Source organism: Littorina saxatilis, linkage group LG8, assembly GCF_037325665.1.
Source record: "Littorina saxatilis isolate snail1 linkage group LG8, US_GU_Lsax_2.0, whole genome shotgun sequence".
Classification (NCBI taxonomy): domain Eukaryota; kingdom Metazoa; phylum Mollusca; class Gastropoda; order Littorinimorpha; family Littorinidae; genus Littorina; species Littorina saxatilis.
In genome coordinates this window covers 17,612,353-17,635,909 of record NC_090252.1, presented here as the reverse complement: position 1 = coordinate 17,635,909, position 23,557 = coordinate 17,612,353, and the positions used below count along the sequence as shown (strand labels likewise).

General features: G+C 41.6%; 1 protein-coding gene across 1 annotated transcript; it reads left to right on the top strand.

Annotated features, from left to right (window-relative positions):
- The first annotated feature begins 1,035 nt into the window (after positions 1–1,035).
- On the top strand, positions 1,036–23,325 carry LOC138972937 (uncharacterized). Its single transcript, XM_070345601.1, has 6 exons — positions 1,036–1,277; positions 5,315–5,725; positions 12,662–13,051; positions 16,276–16,386; positions 20,600–20,647; positions 21,310–23,325. The coding sequence occupies exons 1-6, from the start codon at positions 1,157–1,159 to the stop codon at positions 21,666–21,668; spliced, it is 1,440 nt and encodes a 479-aa protein (XP_070201702.1). The 5' UTR covers positions 1,036–1,156; the 3' UTR covers positions 21,669–23,325.
- The last annotated feature ends 232 nt before the right edge of the window (positions 23,326–23,557 follow it).

The following is a 23,557-nucleotide window of genomic DNA, read 5'->3' as shown; positions in this document are numbered from 1 at the left end:
ACGGCCTATTATTCCAAGTCACACGGGTATAGGTAGACAATTATTAACTGTGCCTAAGCAATTTTTGCCAGGAAAGACCCTTTTGTCAATCGTGGGATCTTTAACGTGCACACCCAATGTAGTGTACACGGGGGGGAGTTCGGACACCGAAGAGAGTCTGCACACAAATTTGACTCTGAAATAAATTTCCGCCGAACCTGGGATCGAACTCACGCTGACAGCGGCCAACTGAATACAAATCCAGCGCGCTACCAACTGAGCTATATCCCCTGTCTCTTTGTCTAGCTTTGTAGCTATCCGAAAGCGCTTTAAAGCGATCCTTTCACTCGGGCCACAACTCTGGCTTGCCGAAGTCGAATTCTTTGGGAGCTTTGAATGGAGACATTTTCGAGACTATTCGAGACCACGCGAGACTATTCACAATGTCAATGTTCGCTACTCACAGTCAAGTTCATTTCATATTCTTCTTGCGACGTGTAGTCTGTAAATCACGGACCGCCGCTGCCACCATGTCGTGTACCGAGCAAAGAATGGACACTGTCTCATAGTAGAACGGTTCAATAGACTTTTATTGAACCTATAATGAAGGCATGAAATAACACTTGACAACTCTGAAAGATGGGGACGCCATGCTCCCACGACGGTTGCCTGCGCGAGAGACACCACGTGACGGTGTGTCGATTTAACTATGGGATTACGTCATCACAGTTACGTCATCAGCTATGATGACATCATTTACATGACAGTCTGCACATAAGTTGACTTGGGAGATCGGACCAATCTCCACCTTTACCCCACCAAGCGCGGCCGGGATTCGAACCCACACTAAAGAAAACAGGACTGGTAGAGACCCTGTTACGTATAACCATTCAATCAGGCAAGAAAACGGTCAACAGTCAAAACCTACGAATTATTGTTCAGCTTTGTTTCAGATTGTTGAACGCCAAACAGTTGATAACTGTTGACCAAGACTTTGAGAGATGGGGTCGTGTACACCGAGCCTTAATTGTTCTTTTACATTATTGAAATTACGTCATTGTGCTTATGACATTGTTTGCTCTCACATCAGGCATTCCCTATTCAGAAGAGAAGTCAGTTTTTTTTTCGTGCCTCCCGATACATTTTGTTGTGTGCCCTGTTTGATACAGCACTTAAAATGGGAACTGTCCAACGCCGTTTGCAAGACAAAAGATCAAATTGGAGAGGACTTTGGAGCAGGACAGACCCAATGGAGAATAAAACAGGGATATTTCTCGTGCTGATTTTCGTCACAGCTGGTGAGTTCAACTGCCTGGAAGGGGTGAGAATGTGATGGGAAGACGAAGGGGAGGGGGAATAAGTTATTGCCGGCACAGGAAAGAGTCTTTTAGTAATGAGATGTGCGGCTATATGAACGGCGTCGGTAGGTAGATCTACTCTGCAAAAAATTACTCTAGACTGAATGCTTTCCTATATATTCAAGACTGTGTGTGTGCGTGTCTGTGTGTGCATCTGTGTGTGTATGTGTGTGCGTGGGGAGGGGGTGGGTGCGTGTGTGTGTGTATGTGTGTGTATGAACACGTGAGAGAGAGAGAGAGAGAGAGAGAGAGAGAGAGAGAGAGAGAGAGAGAGAGAGAGAGAGAGAGAGAGAGAGAGAGAGAGTTTCACCGTATTGCGCTTCTCCGTTTCCTATTTAACCGTATTTATTCACTGGAAATATCTAGGCGTGCAAACACACACACACACACACACACACACACACACACACACACACACACACACACACACACACACCGCAAATACCGCGCGCAAACACGCACACAGTTTTTCAGTTGGGAGAAAAATGGTGAGAAAGGGGGAGGGGAGGGGGGGGGGGGGGTATGCCATTGCCTGTACAGGAGAGAGTCTTTTAATAATGAGATAATGTGCGGCTATAGGTATAGGTCTTCTGCAACAAATAATACTCTAGACTGAATGCCTTCCCAAGTTCAAGAGACACAATTACGTATCAAACAAGATACAGTTTCTTGCAAGTTAATTAATCTTTTGGTGACATTCATTTGACTTTGAAGATACTGCTCCGCTCACACTACTGTTGAAGAAACGATTTGACGTTTCTTTTTGCAGATAATGATAAAACCAGTCACAACATTTCAATAATCATCCCAAAGGTGACTGCAATTACCTTTAGTGCCGCCAGCCAAACGAAACTGTATACAGTTTGTTAGTTCGCATCTCCCGCCAAGATCCCGTGATCACGCTCAGGGGCTACAGGCTGTGTAGGGTATGCCGAAATAGACCCAAATAACATCACACGTAGTCACTCACAATGTCTTGTTCTCGCTTACAAAGACAGTCATTCAGGGCCAGCCCATAATCTTCTACTCTGTTTATGGACACAGGTCTAGTATGCTTCATCTACAGTATACAAGCACGCGGATTTTTGATCGGGCGTGTAATTTAGTATGTGTGTGTGTGTGTGTGTGTGTGTGTGCGTGTGCGTGTGTGTGTGTGTGTGTGTGTGTGTGTGTGTGTGCAGCACAGTGCATGATATGTGCGCATTTGTCATACAGGAAAGGGAAAACCTTTGATTAAAAACGGTTCCAAGAAATAACTGAGAAGGTTTCATAAAGAACGGGTACAGCTAGTTTGTACTACGTGTCATTTATCATAAATCACAGTTAAGTTACGTGTCTCTATCACTAAGCTGATTAACTACAAATAATTGATCTACGAGACACCGTAAACATTCTGTATCGATATGAGTCGATATCAATTATTCTTGTATCCCTCTCAATGCGCCAGTCCCACATACGCGAAGCAAAACTCTGTCTCTCTCTCTCTTTCTCTGTCTAAATCTCTCACGCATTCTCTCTCTAATCCTCACTCTCTCTCTCTTTCTCCCTCTCTCTCGGTCTGTCTGTCTCTCTCTCTGTCTCTCTCTCTCTTTCTGTCTCTCCATCTCTCTCTCTCTGTCTGTCTCTCCCTCTCTTTCCCCCTCCCCCTCTTTTTCTCCCTCTTTTTCTCCCTCTTTTTCTCCTTCTCGTTCTCTCTCTCACTCTCTGTCTGTCTGTATGTCTCTCTCTCTCTCTCTCTCTCTCTCTCTGTCTCTCTTTTTCTGTCTCTCTCTCTCTCTCTGTCTCTCTCTTCCTTTCTCTCTCTCTCTAAACACCTAGCGTCTTTAAACACTAAGCGTTTTTGTTATTAGTGTAATCCCTCTTTATGCGCCAGTTATACATACGCGAAGCAAAAATATCTCTGTCTGTCTGTCTGTCTATTTGTCTGTCTGACTGTCTCTCTCTCTGTCTCTCTTTTTTTCTCTCTCTGTCTCTCTCTCTCTTGCTCTTTCCCTTTCTATCTCTCCCTCTATCTGTCTTTCTGTCCCTCTCTCTCTGTCCCTTTCTCTCTGTCCCTTTCTCTCTCTCTCCCTTTCTCTTCCTCTCTCTCTCTCTCTTCCACTCTTTCTTTCTATATCGTTCTTTCTATCTCTCACTTTCTCACTTTCTTTCTCTCTCTCTCTCTCTCTCTCTCTCTCTCTCTCTCTCTCTCTCTCTCTCTCTCTCTCTGTCTGTCTGTCTCTGTCTGTCTGTCTGTCTGTCTCTCTCTCTCTCTCTCTCTCTCTCTCTCTCTCTCTCTCTCTCTCTCTCTCTCTCTCTTAAAACACGTAGGGTCTCTAAACACCACTGATAAGCGTTTATAAGTGCATTCCCTCTTCGTGGGCCGCACATTGAAAATGAATTAACAATGGAACATAAACTATGCGTCGGTGTGCGCCCAACTTGTATCGTGGTTTGGTACAGTGCAACCCCCGTTTTAAGACCCCAACATGTAAGACTAACTCCCTTTTAAGACCTTAAGTGCGTTTTTCATCAAAACTTTGAAATGATAGCTGTTAGAAGCAAAATAGCACTGTAAAGCTCAGCAAAGTCAAAAGAGGGATGCTCCACAGGCATTTCTATTTACCTCCTAGTTTCGCTGATCAGGGTGTTTTTGGTCTCCATTACAGCAAGACCAGAGAACAACGAAAATAAACGATTATATTAATATCAGAGATGACCGTATGATGATTTGTTCGGATGTTTCCTGATACTGTCACGTCAAACACTCAAATATAGCATCAGCTAAGAAAAGGGAAATGACTCAGTTTATACAGTCCTCAAAATGATTGACAGCTCCCTTATAATTATGGTATGGACTGCACAACTCCCAAACGAGACCTTTAATTAACCCTTACACTGGTGCAATTCTGAAACACACGTTACATAGCCACTGGTGAATTAACAGAGAGAAAAATAAAGAAAAACGGTCAAATAAATGTTCGCATCCATGGGAGATAATCGGAACCGACCAAACAGACTGAGCCAGTAGCGCGACATATACATGTCGTGACAACCAGGTGACAGTATACGTAAAGTAGCGCGACAACCAGCGAGGGTTGATACCTCAACGGTAACTTTATTTTACCTTTTAAACCTTTTTTTCTGTCGAGGTATCCTAAAGGCACAGCAAAGGTGCTAATTTACATAATTTAATCAGCACCTCCAAGACAACTTTGGGACACCCTTGGCGTACTTTCTTTTGCTAGGGGTTCTCTGATGCCATTTTCTTCAAAAGGGTACGGCTTGCAGATCGGTGCAAAGATGTCGGAATCCATTGTTTTAATTTTATTTTTTATATAATTGTGTAGATTTTGCTCTGCCTTTTGCCAATTTTGGTTGAGATCGAGGGACGATTAAGAAAATATGTGTATGCAGACTAAAAAAACCTGATATATTTTTAACTTATAAAAACGTCAGGTAATATCGTTGTTATCAGCCATATTTGGAAAGACACGTAACAATAATTCAAATCGAAACACATAATTCAAACAAACGCAAACCAGGGATTCACAACACTTGCACGATAGGCACTATAGTTGTAATCGATTGGTCAGTAACCCCATCCAATTGCCCAACCCTCATTCGTGTGGTTTTGTTGCATGTAATATGATATTCACAGGTCTGTACATATTATGGAGTCTGTCTGGTGGATGTCTCTTGTTTTTGTTTAAACACTTGTTTCAACACATTGAACATTCCATGGACAATCTTCTTTAAGTGTGATCGTTTAATTGTTGATTTATTTAGATGTTCATTGTAAAATCTTAGTACTCTCTTTCTTTTTCGTGACTTGTCTGATCCAAGGTTCTGTCGTTGTCAAATAAATAACCCTTTTATGTTAGTTATTACTAGCCTTGGCTCTCTTAATTTTAATGTTTTAATCGCTTTGAACTATTGTGAAGACTCCATTGTAAACACACTTTCAGGTATGTCACTGTTTTTTGTGTGTGTTTCAGTAAAGTGCGGGGACTTTGATTTCACTTGCCCAGTTTTATGGGAGGATAAAGTGGAACAGACACTTATATGTGCAATACCAAGAGCCAAATTCAATAGCCGCACACACGGCGGATGGTGTGACATTTATGTCGACACAGTGCTATTTCAAAAGACTGACGCTGAAGGTACGAAGAGCCCAGTTTGCCAAGTTTCAAAATTTGACACTTTCTGTAATGGAACCTTAAATGCCAATGGATGTGGCTGTGAGAAGATCAGTGGAGGAGTAATTTTCGTTAACTACAAAATCATAGCTAACGAAACTGCTGACACAGGCGCCCGTTGGGAATGTTTTCCTCGGTGTTTGGACAGCAAAGCGGACGCAACAATCTTAATACCTCCAAGTACAACTGCCTGTTTCAAAACTACATTTTGTAAGTATACCAGGAAAAATAATTCTGCTTCTTTCTGTCTTTGAATGGATGATTTTCACTGAAAAAGTAAGTGTTGGTCAGATTCATATTTCGGATTAGTTTAGACAGAGAGACTTCAACATTTAGACAGAACAGGAACATAGGAGGGCAGATTGACTGACAGAAACACACACACGCACACATACGCACAAACACACACACACACACACACACACACACACACACACACACATATATATATATATATATCTATATAAGGACTGGGTGGCCGAGTGGTAACGCACTTGCGCTCGGAAGCGAGAGGTTGCGAGTTGGACCCTGGGTCAGGGCGTTAGCAATTCTCTTCCCCCTTTCCTAACCTAGGTGGTGGGTTCAAGTGCTAGTCTTTCGGATGAGACGAAAAACCGAGCTCCCTTCGTGTACACTACATTGGGGTGTGCACGTTAAAGATCCCACGATTGACAAAAGAGTCTTTCCTGGCAAAACTGTATAGGCATAGATAAAAATGTCCACCAAAATACCGGTGTGACTTGGAATAATAGGCCGTGAAAAGTAGGATATGCGCCGAAATGGCTGCGATCTGCTGGCCGATGTGAATGCGTGACGTATTGTGTAAAAAAAATTCCATCTCACACGGCATCAATAATGCGCCTTGAATATGTGCATACAAAAAAAAAAAAAAAAAAAAAAATCCCTGCGCTTAGAACTGTACCGACGGAATACGCGCGATATAAGCCTCATATTGATTGATTGATTGATATATATATATATATATATATATATATATATATATATATATATATATATATATATATATATCTATATATATACATACACAAACAAATATGGAAAAATAACCAAAACAAGCCTTAACGTTTTCACCAGTACTTCGGCCTCGTGGCCTTCGTCAGGGTGTTCTATAATTAGCTCGCACGATGTTTACAAATATCCTTTGACGCAATGTCTGTCTATGACGTAATTATACATGACGTGTTTTGCGTGCCGGAATTCCAAAAATGAAAAAGACAGTAACAAAGCCTAGTTCTAAACAAGTGGATTGTTAAAGATGATGCAGTGCTGAACACCTGGATGATAACAAGGTGGGTGGGAGACATTGAGGACTTCCGGGTTGGAAAATATGACCTTACAGAAAACACTGTGATTCGTAACGTTATTCTAACTGATATTTTTATCTTTAGAAAAGATAAGTAAAACATTACTTTGTGTAGATACAAGAATGGACAGTATCACTTTATCATAATACGGTACTTATCAATGTGCATGCCGAAAATTATCGAGGACTGTCGATAGTGTACACATACAATTATCACTGATTTAGTGGTAAAAACCTTATAACACAAAATTTGCTCGACAATTCATAAGCAAATTTGAACACAGCTAAGTTCACTATATACCGTTATAATACCTTAGAAAACCATACGGTGTTTTCTTATTGCTCACTCCACAATTGTCCCCCCACCACCCCTACCCCCATTTCTTGACTGACACAAATGATGACAACATTCATTTAGGAGTCCAGTAGGTCAATTGGTAGGGAGAAGGGTGCAACGTTTCATATAAATCTGTGTAGTAGTTCTCTCTGAATCGCAAAACAAACACATACACCCAAACACTTAGTGCCCTTGGTGCACCGATATCCCGCACCAACCCTCCCCCCTCCCCCAATCCAACACCACCACCCCCCCGGTCACAAGTGCACAACCACACACACACACACGCACACGCGCACACACGCACTCACACACACACACAATAGGGTGAATCAAATAGTTTGTAAGAGTAGTGTCAGTATTTATAAATCAAGAGTGTAAATCGAGGACGCGAAGAAAACGAGACTGTTTTCATTTAGTGGTAAAAACGTTATAACACAAAAATGTAATCCCAAATCAGAACCAAATTTGAACACAGCTAAGTTCACTGTAAACAATACCCTTAAAAAAACCGGTGTTTCCTTTTGTCTTACTCAAAAATGTTTCCCGCCCCATCCCCACCCCCATATCTTGGCTGACAAAAATGAAGAAACAAATCATTTGTGAGCCCAGCAGGTCAGTTGGTAGAGCACTGACCCAAGTGTTTGAATCCGGGTGAAGGGGTAGGGGTAAGAAAACTTGTGTGCAAAGTTTCATAAAGATCTGTTCCGTAGTTTTTTTTCTTCTGAATCGCACTACAAACACTTAGTGTCTTTTGTCACGTTTTAAAGGTCAAGAGAATGACCCAAAACGGTCAATTACTGCTAACTGCCTTTCCACACCACGATCCACTCTCGCAGTCATACAAAACAGATAGAACCAACACAAGTATAAGTTCCAGACGCCTGTTTATATATATGAACTCTCCACCTCCCTCTTCACGTGAAATCAAAAGTGTTTTACGACCAAGTCGTAAACAGAACAACTGACAAAAGCCAGTTAAAGTGTATCAATTAATAAGAACACGCTGAACCGTGTAAAGCTTAAAAAATTACTAGCTGTTCGGCTCAAAAGACTTAGCCCGTACAGGTTAACACTCCACATTGTCACTACTCGTCGTTCATCATACAAGGTCAGAAAGATGACAAGGTGGGGGGTGTTGAACAATGGGTGCACTTAACTCTCGTTAATGTCCGTCCTAGAGCATGGGCCTGTGGTGTAGCCTCTCTTCCTCTTCAGCCTGCAGTGTGAAACCCCAGCGCCTCCGTGCGTATTACAGCAACAGCGGTAGTAAGAACAGCGCAGATGCTAACGCCAAGACCGACGTCAACGTCAACAGCAGTAGTTACAGCAACGTCGACAGCAACGTCGACAGCAGCGGCAATACAACGCCAACAGCAACAGCAAAAGGATATGAAGAACAGCAGCAAGCTGAAACAGAGAGTATTTGGTGCAGTGACCATGCCAACTATCTCCCTTTAAACACCTACATTTCCCCTTCAGCGAGCACGTGGACCTGCACGAACGGACTTTTAACAACTCAGACATTTTCTCCTCCTCTCCATATCTTCAAAAAACATAATTATACAGATTACGATTTAGCGTTATAACGAGCAAATTATACGCTAACATGGAGAGACAAAACACAGAGTTTACATTTCACAACCGGTCACCAGCGTTATATAAAAGCTAATTACCTCAATAGCTCATGAATATGCAGCTCTCTCAAGCAGACCGCTTGAATATCTGACTCCTCGCTCGTCAGCAATACATCATTACATGTAGCCAAATGCTTCGTCCTAAGCCTCCCTTGCACTGCACTGACAAGGAAGCGCGTTAGTCGACCTAAACCAATCTTGCAACGCGTCGTCTCTAAAGCTTGTGCCAAAATGGGCCCAATTTAAGTCCCCTACCGACCCAGTTGAAAAAAACCATGTGTCTCCCCGACCAATCAACAGTCGCCCATCACACACACCCACAAAGCGTGCTTTAATCCCGTGATTTTACCTGTTCCCCTAGTCAGCGAAAAATCACCCCAAGCACCCGGCATGGTTATAATCAAGCAATTTCAACATGTATTTTGGTAGGAAAAATGTGTAAAGCATGTGAGTCGTATGGGCTTTGCCCTTTTTGTTTCACACTGCAGATCATATCTCAAAAACTACGGAGTGGATCTTTATGAAATTTGATATGGATATTTTTGACTGGATTTTCTCATAGAAGGTTTTTCCGTTTATTGATAGGACAGTTTTATGACGTCATATGTTACTGTTTGCCAAAAGGTCGAGGCAGCACTTTCACAGTTACAGTTTTTCATCAATTTGATCGAATTTCTTATCACACAATCTCAGATCTAGGCCGGATTATGGGATTGCATTTCAGTTTGGTCACTTAAAGTTTTGTTATTGAAATGTTTGTTCCTACAGACACTAAGCAACAGTGTGGTACCACTTACAGTGCAATATCTTGTACTTTGTTTTTGACGTCTGTGCAACACTTCATTGACCCATGATCTGAGCTGTTCACGAATAGAAAACGCGAAGGCTTTAAAACATACGTAACATGTAATCATATCAGCCTCCCAGATGAATGCAGATACATTACGAAAAATAGCATGTCAATTTTTTTTGTTGCAAATAAGCGAACCATCGTGTAGTGACAACGTGTTTGACATCAGGGGACGTCGCTCAGCTGCTTGGTGGTGTTCATGTTTTGGGAGCATAGAAACGTCAGGTACATGTTTTGCTACCACTAATTAAAGGCAGAGTAAGCCTCCCGTAAACCATCACAGATACGGTCAGGCTTTTACACACAGTACAAACACCCTTTCATTTAAACACTCACCAATTGAGAACATCCTAGGTGCCCTCCGTAAAGAGCGAACAATTTTCAAAGAATTTATTTTTGCGTGGTTTATCTTACCCCTGAGCCATCGTGAACCCGTGTGATCCAGTTTTCCCCCTTTTCACAATGCAGTCGTCATAGTTAGTCATTTGAATGCGACTCGACGTGAGCTTATCTACAATAGCACTTTTTTAATGCACGAAACAACGGCTGTGGTTCACAAGAACTCTAGCGATGGCTTTTGACTGTTGAGAGGAACGGCGATTTGCACTGATAAACCGGGCCGTCGTCTGCTACGACCCTTGCGTGACCCTGCTTCCGGGCTTTTCTTTTTTTAAACTTTCACAACTTCGAATTGTTCTGATCTTGTCTTGATGAAAAACGAATTCTTTTATGATTAAAGAATGTTTGTGTAACAAGCTGTCAATTTATTATTTAGATTTTAAAAGTTAGGTCTAGCGCAAAAACGAGGCGCCATTGTTCTTCAGGGCCAAGTCCACGAAAATAAATTCTTGGAAAATGTCTCACGCTCGACAGAAAGCAGCCAGGATGTTCCCGTTCGGTGAGCGTTCAAATGGAAGTATGCTTGTACTGTATTTAGACGCTCGGGGAGCTCTGTGATGGTTTACGGGAGGCTTACTGTGCCTTTAACTGAATGTGAAAATGAAACTGTATGCTTAAGTGTACATTAACCATTACTGTAACTCGTACTGTTCATTGCTAATTGATAAAACGTGCAGATGGTTATCAAATCGTTAATAACTGGTCAGCCAATACCCCCGAAATGCGCATCAGTCGCACACAAAAGTAGATCTCACTCGACCTGTCCACACAATTGTCAACACGCCCGCAGAACTGTTGTCTATAGTATACTGTTCTTGTTCCTCAGAAGAATGCCAAGAGTGGTTGGGTTATCATGAAAATCCTCGGCAATGGTTCCATTTGTCTTTGCTGGTTGACTTTCAAAAGCAACTATGATTTCTCCCTTGAGAGAAAGAGAATTGCGCCTTGCGGGTTCGCCATGGCGACTGCGACTAAAAACGTACAAACTGTGGGCACATGAACCGAACTTTTCCTTAAAGTTCAAGTGTTACAATCATTCTGTACAGTCATTTAACAGCCAACAAAGGAGAAATTTGAACACACCAAATGTCGATTCAGGTGCCTGTCTAGCCCTTTCAGTTAGTCTGGATCACATCCGGTGCGAGTATTGTAAAAACTGTAAATCTACATTGATTTGACCGTTTCTATATCCAAGGATCATGGGAAATAAAACTTCTTTCTTATTAATGGAGCTTTTTTAAAACAAAGCTCCTCTTATCCGGAAAATGTTAAATGGAAGAAAGAATGTATTTGACAGGGAACAGAAAAGTCATTTCTTGTAAAGAGGGCCCCAAAGGGTTTAAAATCGTGATCGTGATTGGCGTTTTTTTACCTTTCTGTGACCGTGATTGCCGAAATTTCTATTTCTGTGATCGTGATGGGACTTTGCCCGTGATCCGTGATGACAAAAAAATCAAGTCTCGTGATCGTGATCGTCATTTGTTTTCGTGATCGTGATGGGCATTATTGCAAAGCATTTTATTTTCAACGTACATTTTTCACAGCTGTATCACTTTATGATCCTCTATTCGTCAAGGTGTTTGTGATCGTGAAAACAAAAATCAAGGTAACTGTGATCGTGACAGCTAAAATTTCCCTTCCCGTGATCGTGATGATACCCCCCCCCCCCCCCCCCGCCCTTTGGGGCCCTCTGTAAAGCCCGTCCTTAATTGAGCCCGTAGTCGACTACACGAAGCTTCGCGAAGTCTTTATACCAAAAACCCGCAGCTACGGCGTGGTACTTTGACCCCAACATCGCTTCTCAAGTTTTGACATGCGAAGCTTCGCCGTAGCTCGCAACGAAGTTGGTTTTTTTGTAAGAAGAGTGCTTTTCGATTCAAGATGGACGACGAAATCAGACTCAATACCATAGTGAAGAATGCATTTATCGACTTTGGTTGACCCAAAGTACAAGAACTAACCTCCTACCTGTATTATTTCATACTGCGATGCATTGACATGTCGAATGAAACTCGAAATCCCAGCGCTCACGCCAACTGGTCCCGGCCGTGCTCAGTCAACGAAATAGAACACATACAATTAACTTACGTCATCATCAAGTACGTAAAGTACAATTTGTGACGTAAAGTACTCAGAAAGAAGCACACCACGCGCTGATCGAGACTACGCGCATTTGAGACGCCATAGTGCCTTCCCTTGGACTGCGACGAAGTCTAGTTTCGGTAGCTTCGCGAAGTGAGCTACGCGTAGTCGATTTCGTCCAATTAAGGCGATGTTTGTTGTAAGCGATGCTTATATAAGTGGGTTCGACTGTAATAAACAGACAAAAAGAGAGCGCGTGCAAGATGGAGATCGAGATAGAGAGAAGAGGTGTGTGTGTGTGTGTGTGTGTGTGTGTGTGTGTGTTTGAGTGTGATGTTTGTGGTTATCTTAATTTGCAATTGTAATTATAAGTTTATTGAGTGAAGTTTACTGCAACAACGTTATTACAATAACCACCACTCGTTTCTCTCTCTTATTCTCTCTCCTCCTCTTCCCCCTCTGCGCGTCCTTTGCACTGGACTGCGTTATGACCATGTCATGTTCTGCGTCGTTTCAGTTTCAGGACTAGATGGATTCCTACGCTGCAATGACAAGTGGATATCTGGCTTTGACGTTACTTTGAGATGTGCAATAAGTAAGGCAAGCATTGATATGAAGTGTGATAGGCAACAGAACATCACAGTTTTTAAAAAAGACGATGTAAACCAGTGCGCAGTTATTGACAATGCATATGCAAACTGCCTACCTGAAGGTAGTCAATCTGAGCAGACCTCTTCCTGTTGGTGTGAACAGAACGATACCTACTTCATATTCATGCACAAGTTCAAGGCAGATAGATTCAAATCCAAAGGTTCGTGGACATGTCAGAAAATCTGCTTTGACGGTGGTGGATTCAATAATCCTTTGATCACGAGTGAGGAATCCTCGTGTGATTCTTCTGTTGAAGGTATGTTTAAGAGCGTTTCCGTTTAATATTATGTGTGTGTGTGTGTGTGTGTGTGTGTGTATTTATTTGTGTGTGTGTGTGTGTGTGTGTGTGTGTGTGTATGTGTGTGTGTGTGTATTTATGTGTATCCCATGACCTACTGGCTAGCTGCCTCTTTGTCTCTGTGATTATTCTGTATAATCTATAGTTACCGGAGGATAATCCATGGATACCGAGCCTCGATCTGACCTGTTTTGCGCGTGTCCGCAGAGTTCAACTCGAATCATTCAGAGGCCATCTGCATATTCAGAGTTTACAGATGGACTACTTTTTTCAACATACGACTGAAATATTTTGTGGTGTCAAAGTCGATATAACGTATAGCTACAAGCCGACATGCGTCAATACTGAAAAATAAAGAATACTACAAACGATACGCGCATTCTGCATGGGTTTAAAGAGCGGAGTCGAGATAGTTCGCTGGCCGAAGCGACTGCTTGGTCAAAGGCATGTTCAACGAGTATCGCGAGTGGAATCAAGGGACGATACTCCCTACATTTTACACAGACAGCCATCTACACAGAACAGAGAGAGAGAGAGAGAGAGAGAGAGAGAGAGAGAGAGAGAGAGAGAGAGAGAGAGAGAGAGAGAGAGAGAGAGAGAGAGAGAGAGAGAGAGATTGGATTGGATTGGATTGTTTTATCAAATATATATAAGAAACATTACGATGTATTAATACAAACAACATTGCACTTACCGGTTCTGTGGTTGTTGGTTTTCTTTGTGTCGTCTGCTGCGTCGTCTGCTACGTCGTCTGCTATGGGTAAGACTTTTCTTCTTTTTCCAAATGAAGAGTCAAGACATGGGACGGTACTCTTTAGAATTATGCATCAGTTGTCTTCCCTACCATTACGTTGACGAAAGTGAAACTAAACGCACTCGCCGAGACGTCGTTGTCGGTTTCGTTACCGTAAGCGGAACGCGTAATGATACATAGATTTTCCTTAAGTTAACCACTACTACTACCACTGGCACTGTACACTTAATCTCCCTACTAGCTTTCTCAGTTTCATGTTTGTTGAAAATACCAATGCGAAATAAGACAACCGTGAATTTGTATACACGGTAGTGACAAACAAAACAAGTCGCGAAAGGCGAAATTACAACATTTAGTCAAGCTGTCGAACTAACAGAATGAAACTGAACTCACTGCATTTTTACAGCAAGAGCGACTTCTGTCTTGTGTGTGGCGCACGTTATATGTCAAAGCAGCACCGCCCTGATATGGCCCTTCGTGGTCGGCTGGGCGTTAAGCAAACAAACAAACAAACAATATTTACAGCAAGAGCGTATACTCGTAGCATCGTCAGTCCACCACTCGATGCAAAGGCAGTGAAATTGACAAGAAGAACGGGGTAGTAGTTGCGATGAGAAGGATAGCACGCTTTTTACATTTAGTCAAGTTTTCTTCATCTCTATTCTTTTTAACTTTCTGATCGTGCTTTTAATTCAAACATATCACATCTATATGTTTTTGGAATCAGGAATCCACAAGAAATAAGATGAAATTGTTTTTAAATCGATTTCGGAAATTTTATTTTAATAATAATTTTTATATTTTTAATTTTCAGAGCTTTTTTTTAATCCAACTATAACATATTTATATGTTTTTGGAATCAGAAAATGATGAAGAATAAGATGAACGTAAATTTGGATCGTTTAAAAACAAAATATTTGTTTTACAATTTTCAGATTTTTAATGACAAAAGTCATTAATTAATTTTTAAGCCACCAAGCTGAAATGCAATACCAAAGCCCGGCCTTTGTCGAAGATTGCTTGGCCAAAATTTCAATCAATTTGATTGAAAAATGAGGGTGTGACAGTGCCGCCTCAACTTTTACAAAAAGCCGGATATGACGTCATCAAAGGTATTTATCGAAAAAAAGATAAAAAGTCCTGGGATATCATTCCCAGGAACTCTCATGTCAAATTTCATAAAGATCGGTCCAGTAGTTTGGTCTGAATCGCTCTACACACACACACAAGCACAGGCAGACAGACACACACACATACACCACGACCCTCGTCTCGATTCCCCCTCTACGTTAACACATTTAGTCAAGTTTTGACTAAATGTAATGAGAGTGGTTTTGAAAAATGTTATTATCAAATCCTCACTCATGTTTTGTTTTCGTTTAAGATCATATGACCAGTCACCCTGAAGAGCCGCATACTATCAACACGTCGGCATTGCTGAAATACAGCGCTTATAGTTATACCCCTCAAAATGGACGCAAAAACTCTTGTTGTCCACTGCTCACGCATTCCACACCTGCATCAGTAGAAATGACATAACACAAAAGATACGCAAGATTGCAAAACAAAACAATCTGTTCTGGATAGATAATTTATTTGGCTTTTTCTTCTTATGTAATAGTTGCCAACTTAAGCCTATTCTGAATTTGTGTCGATTTTTTAATTGGTACTTGACGTTTTTGCCAAGTCGATTTTGGGGGTACTCTTACTTCGGCGGGGGTCAAGTGTTACATTTACCAGAAATCTTTGATCTGACATGTGTGCCAGATTTCTTGAAATTAATTGAAACTTTGCTGAAACATTCTTTGACTAAGTCCAGACTATGGGATTGCATTCAGCTTAAATCGGTATCAATTGAAATGTTCATTAAAGTAGTGATTTCAATCACTTGTTGCTACTATATTAAGTTTAAAAAGGATTGTATTTCATTATATTCTTTATATTGTCATGAAACCAAAACTATATACATTCTATATGTTAAGTTTGGATCAAAAAGAAAAGGTCCGAAAGTTAAAAAAACACCTGCTTTCCTATTAAGCACAAGATTATTTCGAAGCAGTCACTTAAGTGATTAACAGGCGTGACGGCACAGTTTGCATGCTTTCCAAGAAAGCTCAAAGCGTATTGGTTCAGCTGTAGTAGTTTTGGTGATTACAGAGTTTCGGTTTTCAGTGTCGAACCAACATACCAACTGATTGACCAAATGTATTTATTTCGTTTTACGCGACTTATTTTCTCTTTTTTTTTTTTGGTCAATATATTACACAAACGGCATCAAACTATTGATGTATAAAAACAAACCACAAGAGTCTACACCAACCTTTAGGCACATTATCTGTTCTGTGTTTTGATTGTGTAGCAAATCAAGCAATGCCTTCAGTTTTAGAAAAAGTCAAGGACAAATTGATAAAAAGTATATTTGTTTCAGTATCAGCATGTGAAACAAAACCTTGCAACCCCATTTGGTCTTGTAAACTCGACCGGGAACGCAACACGCGACGCTGCATGTGCCCCGTTGGATACACTGGAGAGGACTGCCGTGAGTTATTGTATAAATACTATGTTGTTTTTGTTGCTTAAAAGAAGACAAATGATTGTGCACAAACAGATATTATTAAATCAAGGAAAACAACAAGGGAAGCCAAAAAGACGTAAGTGTAGAGAGGGAGAGAGAGTACGCGCATGGCTGTATGTGAATTGTAAAGCAACATAAAGAGAGCTAAGGTTGAATGTGGTTAACACCTAATGTGTAAATAATTATGTATACACATTAATATGCATACTACATTCAACCTTAGCTCTCTTTATTTTTCTTCACAATTTACATACCACCACGCGCGTACTCTCTCTTTCTCTCTCTCTCTCTTTCTCTCTCTCTCCCTCTCTCTCTCTCTCTTTTTTCTCTCTCTCTCCCTCTCTCTCTCTCTTTTATTATATTTAGTCAAGTTTTGACTAAATATTTTAACATCGAGGGGGAATCGAAACGAGGGTATGGTGTATGTGTGTCTGTGCGTGTGTGTGTGTGTGTAGAGCGATTCAGACTAAACTACTGGACCGATCTTTATGAAATTTGACATGAGAGTTCCTGGGTATGAAATCCCCGAACGTTTTTTTCATTTTTTTGATAAATGTCTTTGATGACGTCATATCCGGCTTTTCGTGAAAGTTGAGGCGGCACTGTCACGCCCTCATTTTTCAACCAAATTGGTTGAAATTTTGGTCAAGTAATCTTCGACGAAGCCCGGGGTTCGGTATTGCATTTCAGCTTGGTGGCTTAAAAATTAATTAATGACTTTGGTCATTAAAAATCTGAAAATTGTAAAAAAAAATAAAAATTTATAAAACGATCCAAATTTACGTTTATCTTATTCTCCATCATTTGCTGATTCCAAAAACATATAAATATGTTATATTCGGATTAAAAACAAGCTCTGAAAATTAAATATATAAAAATTATTATCAAAATTTTTTTTTCGAAATCGTTTTAAAAACACTTTCATCTTATTCCTTGTCGGTTCCTGATTCCAAAAACATATAGATATGATATGTTTGGATTAAAAACACGCTCAGAAAGTTAAAACGAAGAGAGGTACAGAAAAGCGTGCTATGCAGCATAGCGTAACCACTACCCCGCTCTTCTTGTCAATTTCACTGCCTATGCCGTGAGCGGTGGACCACGAGTATACGGTCTTGCTGCGTTGCATTGCGTTCAGTTTCATTCTGTGAGTTCGACAGCTACTTGACTAAATATTGTATTTTCGCCTTACGCGACTTGTTTCTCTCTCTCTTTCCCCCCTCTCTCTCTCTCACTCTCTCTCTCTCTCTCTATCTCCCTTTCTCTCTCTCTCCCTCTCTCTCTCTCTCTCTCTCTCTCTCTCTCTCTCTCTCTCTCTCTCTCTCTCTCTCTCTCTCTCTCTCTCTTTCTCTCTCTCACAGCCGAAGTTTGGGGGCTAGAGGACGTTAAGCCATTTGAGCAAGTTCACACCTTTGCTATTAAAATGTTTTGAAATGTTCCAATGCATTCCTCAAATACAATGGTGTACGGGGAAATAGGCAGATACCCACTTCTCATAATAACTGTTGTTGTTAAATGTGTTAGATATTGGCTTAAGTTAACAAGACTTCCCCAAACCAGAAATTGTAAACAGACCTATGAAATGCTCCTTTTGCAACATGAATCTCATCCTGAACTCAGGTCAACAATGAGTTTCTTCTCTTCGGGTCTCATTCTATACCTGACAGGATGCCTTGGTTTTCCTTGTCTGGCGAGCAAATCGGTTTTGTATATTTAGATATTTTCGTAGTGTGTTATGGATGTAAGCAGATTCGCGATCGTGGATAATGATTTTTCATGGAGTTGTGTAATTTTTAAATTACAAAGGAATTGATAATGTAAGACCGTTTCAAGCGAGCTATTTTTCGCGGCTGTATTTACTTAGCAAACAACTCTAAATATGGCAACAGTGTCACGTGATAATCAACCGTTTGGTTTCGGCGCTCGCTGGAGCAGACGTTTTTTTTTTCTGTAACCAGTTGACAGTGATGCAATTTTATATTACGGTCTCCTTCCGGCAGCAGTCCCGACATTTCGACTTGTTTTGACCTCAGAACGATGTCTTAATCATAACTGTAAAGAACAGAACGGAGATCACTGTCGAAGTCGGCCAATCTGCAATCATTTTCGTCTCGCGAACACTGCTCGCGAACAACATATGGGAGATAACTCTGTATTCTTGTTTTGATAGATTCGCGTAGGACTTTAGCGTCTAATCGGAGAGACAATGGCGCTACACACGGTCTGTGGTCTTCTTGGTGCCCTAGTGTCCACCCAGAATTGAATCGTGTGCAGTTGCCATGACTCCGTAGCGATACTCGCGAGGTACCACGACCTGCTTGAAGGACCCTTCCTTGTTGCTAAACTTCTTGTACTTGACAAACTTTGACCTCCCGTGTTTCCTGCTAAGCTTGACCTTCCCCGACTTCGCATGCTCACGAGGAGTAGCTAGTGTCGGGTCAGTGTCCTGAGCCTTCGCGAGAACCACGGGGGTGATGTTTCCCAGTGCTGCCCCTGCGGTAGGTAAGGGTTTGAGAGGACGGTTCTCTCCTTCTTCATGTGCCCGCGTAAGTACGGAAATGACGTCGGGAGTCCGGTAAACGGGAACCTCCCTAATGACGCCATTACAAACTGGACACGGTTTCCAATGAGGAGGTCGCATGGAGGATCGTCCATGACAACAGCCTCAATGGTCCCCGTGAATAATGGCGTCACGACCTTGATCACAGCCGTGTTCAGGTCGTACGCGTGAGAAGCCTATTCCGGAACCAGACTTGCCCGGACAACGATCATGTCCGCCCCAGTGTCTCGTAGACCCTCGCCTTTCACACCATTGACATAAACCTGGCAATGTGGTTGAAAATGCTTCTTGGAGCATGGTACGCAGAGTTGTGGAATCCCACATGTACTGGTGACGTCACGAAACTCCTTGCTGGCTACATAATGTACGCCCCGCTGGTCTGATTGGCGTTTCCTTCACGTGGCCTCGTTTTCCACAATAGAAACATGTCATGTCATTCTCCGACGAAGACCCGTTCGGTCTCCGCTCGTCCTTCTTCCCGTCCTTAGATCATGTTGACCCAGACCCCGATTCCGCTGACTTGCCCGACTTGCCTGATGTCTTTCCGGAGATCGCTTGGGCGTCCTCATAGACTCCGATCCAGTCTGCTGCCTCCTGGGTTGTCTTCGGCTGGTGCTCCTGCACAAAGGTCAAAACCTCAGGTCGTAGGCCGGTCATCAGTTGCTCCATAACGATCAGGTCAGCGAGGTCGTCGACGCTCCAATCATTCCCTGCCATGTCGACCCAACGTCTCAAGTAGAGATTCAAACGTGCAACAAACTGACCACTTAGCTCGCCGCTAAGTCTTTTGCTGCCTCGTAGTCGACGTCGGTAGGCCTCGGCGGTTAAGTTAAACCTCTGGAGTAGCGCCTTTTTCAAAGCCTGATAGTCCTTCGACTCGTCATCCTCTAGAGCATTGTAGAGCTGTAGGGCGCGTCCCTTCAGACAATGAAAATAAATCTGTCATCCGAAAAATACGCCAGATAGCCAGCTTGAGTGTCTTACTGGTTATTGATAGTTTACATTAAATGAGACAAATAACGCTTTAGTTTAGGTCCGAAATTTGCCGCAGTAATAAGTTTGCAAACTTTAGTTCATGCACAAAGTCTATGAACATGTGTCCAAGGGTAGTATGCTACAGCTGACTGTATATACAACAAGGAAACACTGGCTAACTGTATATACAACAAGCAAACGACTGGCTAACTGTATATACAACAAGCAAACACTGGCTAACTGTATATACAACAAGCAAACACTGACTAACTGTATATACAACAAGCAAACACTGGCTAACTGTATATACAACAAGCAAACACTGGCTAAATGTATATACAACAAGCAAACACTGACTAACTGTACATACAACAAGCAAACACTGACTAACTGTATATACAACAAGCAATTACTGGCTAACTGTATATACAACAAGCAAACACTGGCTAACTGTATATACAACAAGGAAACACTGGCTAACTGTATATACAACAAGCAAACACTGGCTAACTGTATATACAACAAGCAAACACTGGCTAACTGGCTATTATTGTACACTTTCCTGGACGATGTTCGTTGGATTCTATATGGTTGAACACACAACCCTTGCAATACGCCCTATATTGTTTTGTTTTGTTTCAGAATTGGATCCTCTTCTCATCGCTCTCATATGTGTGTCAACCCTTTTGGGTGAGTAGATCTAGCAGCAAGCCATGCATACAAGGGAGCAGTGGGTGCAATTAAGTGCTTATTAGTTTGTATTTAAGAACAGTACGGTTGTGTTTAGTTTGTAATTCCTTATTGAAACAAGTACACACAGACACAGCCACAAACACATACACAAACACACACACACACACACACACACACACACACACACACACACACACACACACACACACACCCACACACACACGCACACAGTAACATCTCTGCTACAATACTCTGTCACTTGAAAATTCCAGTAGCTTTTTCTGTAGACACTGAGTCTGTTACATTAATTTAGTAAAATGTTATTGGGTTCTTCTCTACTGCTGGTCATATATGAGAGAAATCAGAGGTTCAACACCAAATCTCACGTCATACTCTCAAATAAAGCATGAGCTAAGTAAAGGGAAATAACGCAGTTTACACATACCTTAAAATGATTGACAGCTGGTTCATACGGTATGGATTACACCAAGCCCAAATGACACCATTTTAGGCACCTCAACAGTAACTCTTGTGAACCCTTTATACACCTTTTTTTTTTCTCGAAGTGTCAGATAGGTATCGATAAGGTGTTAATTTAAAGAATTGTTAGCACCTTTAGAGCACCTTTTAACCACCCTTTCTTTACTTTATTTTGCTAGGGGTCGTCATGGCAGCAGTTGGTGCTGGAGTGTACTGCGCCAGGAAACAAAGGTCAGGAGGTCAACAGAACGCCCCTCCAGCCGATGCTCCATCAGCTAACGCCCCTCTAGCCAACGCCCCTCAAGTCAACGACCCTCGCTACAACACCCATCCAGCCAACGCCCCTCAAGTCAACTACAACACCCCTCCAGAAAACGCCCCTCCAGACAACGCCCCTCAGGTTGCTGACAGCGCTGGGCCATCCACAGGCCAGACTATTCAAACCACCCCTTACGATGAGCCTGACGAATCCAGTGTCGCTGGTTCAGAGGCCAGTGAAGGCACAGAGTACAATGCATCAGAAGTGTCTGAAGTTTGAGTTAGAGCCTGATTAATGGAAGGCACTAGTGTTAAAAGTGATGGTTTTTGTTTCATAACTCTTGAGTCAAAAATTGTTTTAGAACTAAAGTATTGAGTCCATCTCCTGAGAAAATATACTTTTTTTGTGAAAAGTCGGTTGCCATGGTAGCAATACAAGATGGCTGCTTAACAGCACCTTTTTAAAATAGTAAGGCTGTTACAAACTTCATGGAATTTTGTTTTGATGCTTGTTATGGGTATTCTAACGCAATGCCCATAATGTGTTCTGAGGCTTTTTTTTTTGTGGTCCATTCTTCGAAAAGATATCGGTGATAAAAATGAGTGATGTTGAATTAACTTCTCACACATTACAAATTCCACATTACGTTCAGAACATATTGATGAGACTTCCCAGGAGATGCATGGTGCTGCACCATGGCTGAACAAAGTCATTTTTGTGTTGATCGTTCTTTTGCTCCGCAGTTTATTTGCTTTGCTTTTTGTTTGCTGGAGGACAGATATGGGGCTCTTCTTCTCGTTGCTACAGCTGGCGAACTTTGTGTTCATTATGTTGTCCTTATTTGTTGCCCTACACATTCCGCTCCGCAACTTTAACGTCAAGTCCTGGTTCAAAACACTCACGGGGACGTTCTTCACACAAACACCACCTGTGGGGATTCATTGCTCCATCCCATCTGTTGCAAGGGAAGCGGCATAGTCTTCTTCCAATTGTCATAAGAACTTGAAGAAGAATGCATTGTAACTTGATCTTCCAATTCGTTCGTAGCACTAGCAGACGACGCTTTCGAGTCGTACTTGTATTCAAACTTCTGTCACGCGATCCTCTGCCACTGATCCGAACGTACCTGATAATATTCTCCTTAGCACTGTAATCAGGACACGACTTGTGACAAACGGAAGTTTCCAGAAATATATCCAAGGAAAATAGCAGCCGAGGTATTTCACATCGCCTTTGGTAAGTTTTGGCGGAAATCAAGAACACTGCATTCTGGTCAGGCAGATTTGAACCGAAAAATGACCGAGCATAAATGAAGTATAATATCCGCGATTCGATTGGTCAAAAGCGAAACATTTTCATACGGAATCTTTCTAAATCTTAATTGGTTCGCTTTGGCTCATTGAAATGTTTTCCATTTGCTGTTTCTAACGGCGGGAAATCAACAAACGGAAATTCCCGTTGTCCGCGTCATTAACTAATCTTTGCATAGAAAAGACAACTCCTTCCAGACATACAAACGTGACTACGGTCGAGGATGTTTTTAACTCACAATCAACTCTCAAACATTCGCATGTTTTTGATGTTTTGTGGGTTTTTTAAATGCAGAATTGCGTACACATACATTGTTTATTTAGCCTGTATGATCAATGTGTTCATTGTAGTGTTTAGCCGTTTGTACCGTTTATGATAAATTCTCCTCTAAAGTAAATACGACCAGAAGAGGTTCACAATTCAGAATCAGTAAGAAAAACATCACTTTTTTTCAATGTAGTGTCTCCCCTAAAATCAATGTCCATCAGTTAACCCTAAACCCAACTGAAAAGTTCTTGGGGCGATTAGATATATTTGTTTAGTTCATACTATCCCTAAATAGACTGATTAAATACATTACAACTTATGCGTTAACGAGTACATGAGTCATTCTTCAAAACTGGATAACAACAACGGGAGTTTGGCCCAAAAATAAAACTTGATTAGTTTGAGTTAAATTAATGATATCAAGGTTCTTTGCTATCAAAATGACAAATTGCAAGAAAAAAAAAGCAAGAAATACTTTCCTGAGAAATGACAGGGTTCTGATAGAGGGGGGAGGCACCAAAGATTGTTACCCACGTGCACTTCCAAAATGTCAATTACACTTTCTTTTTTCGTGACTTTTGTCATAAGTC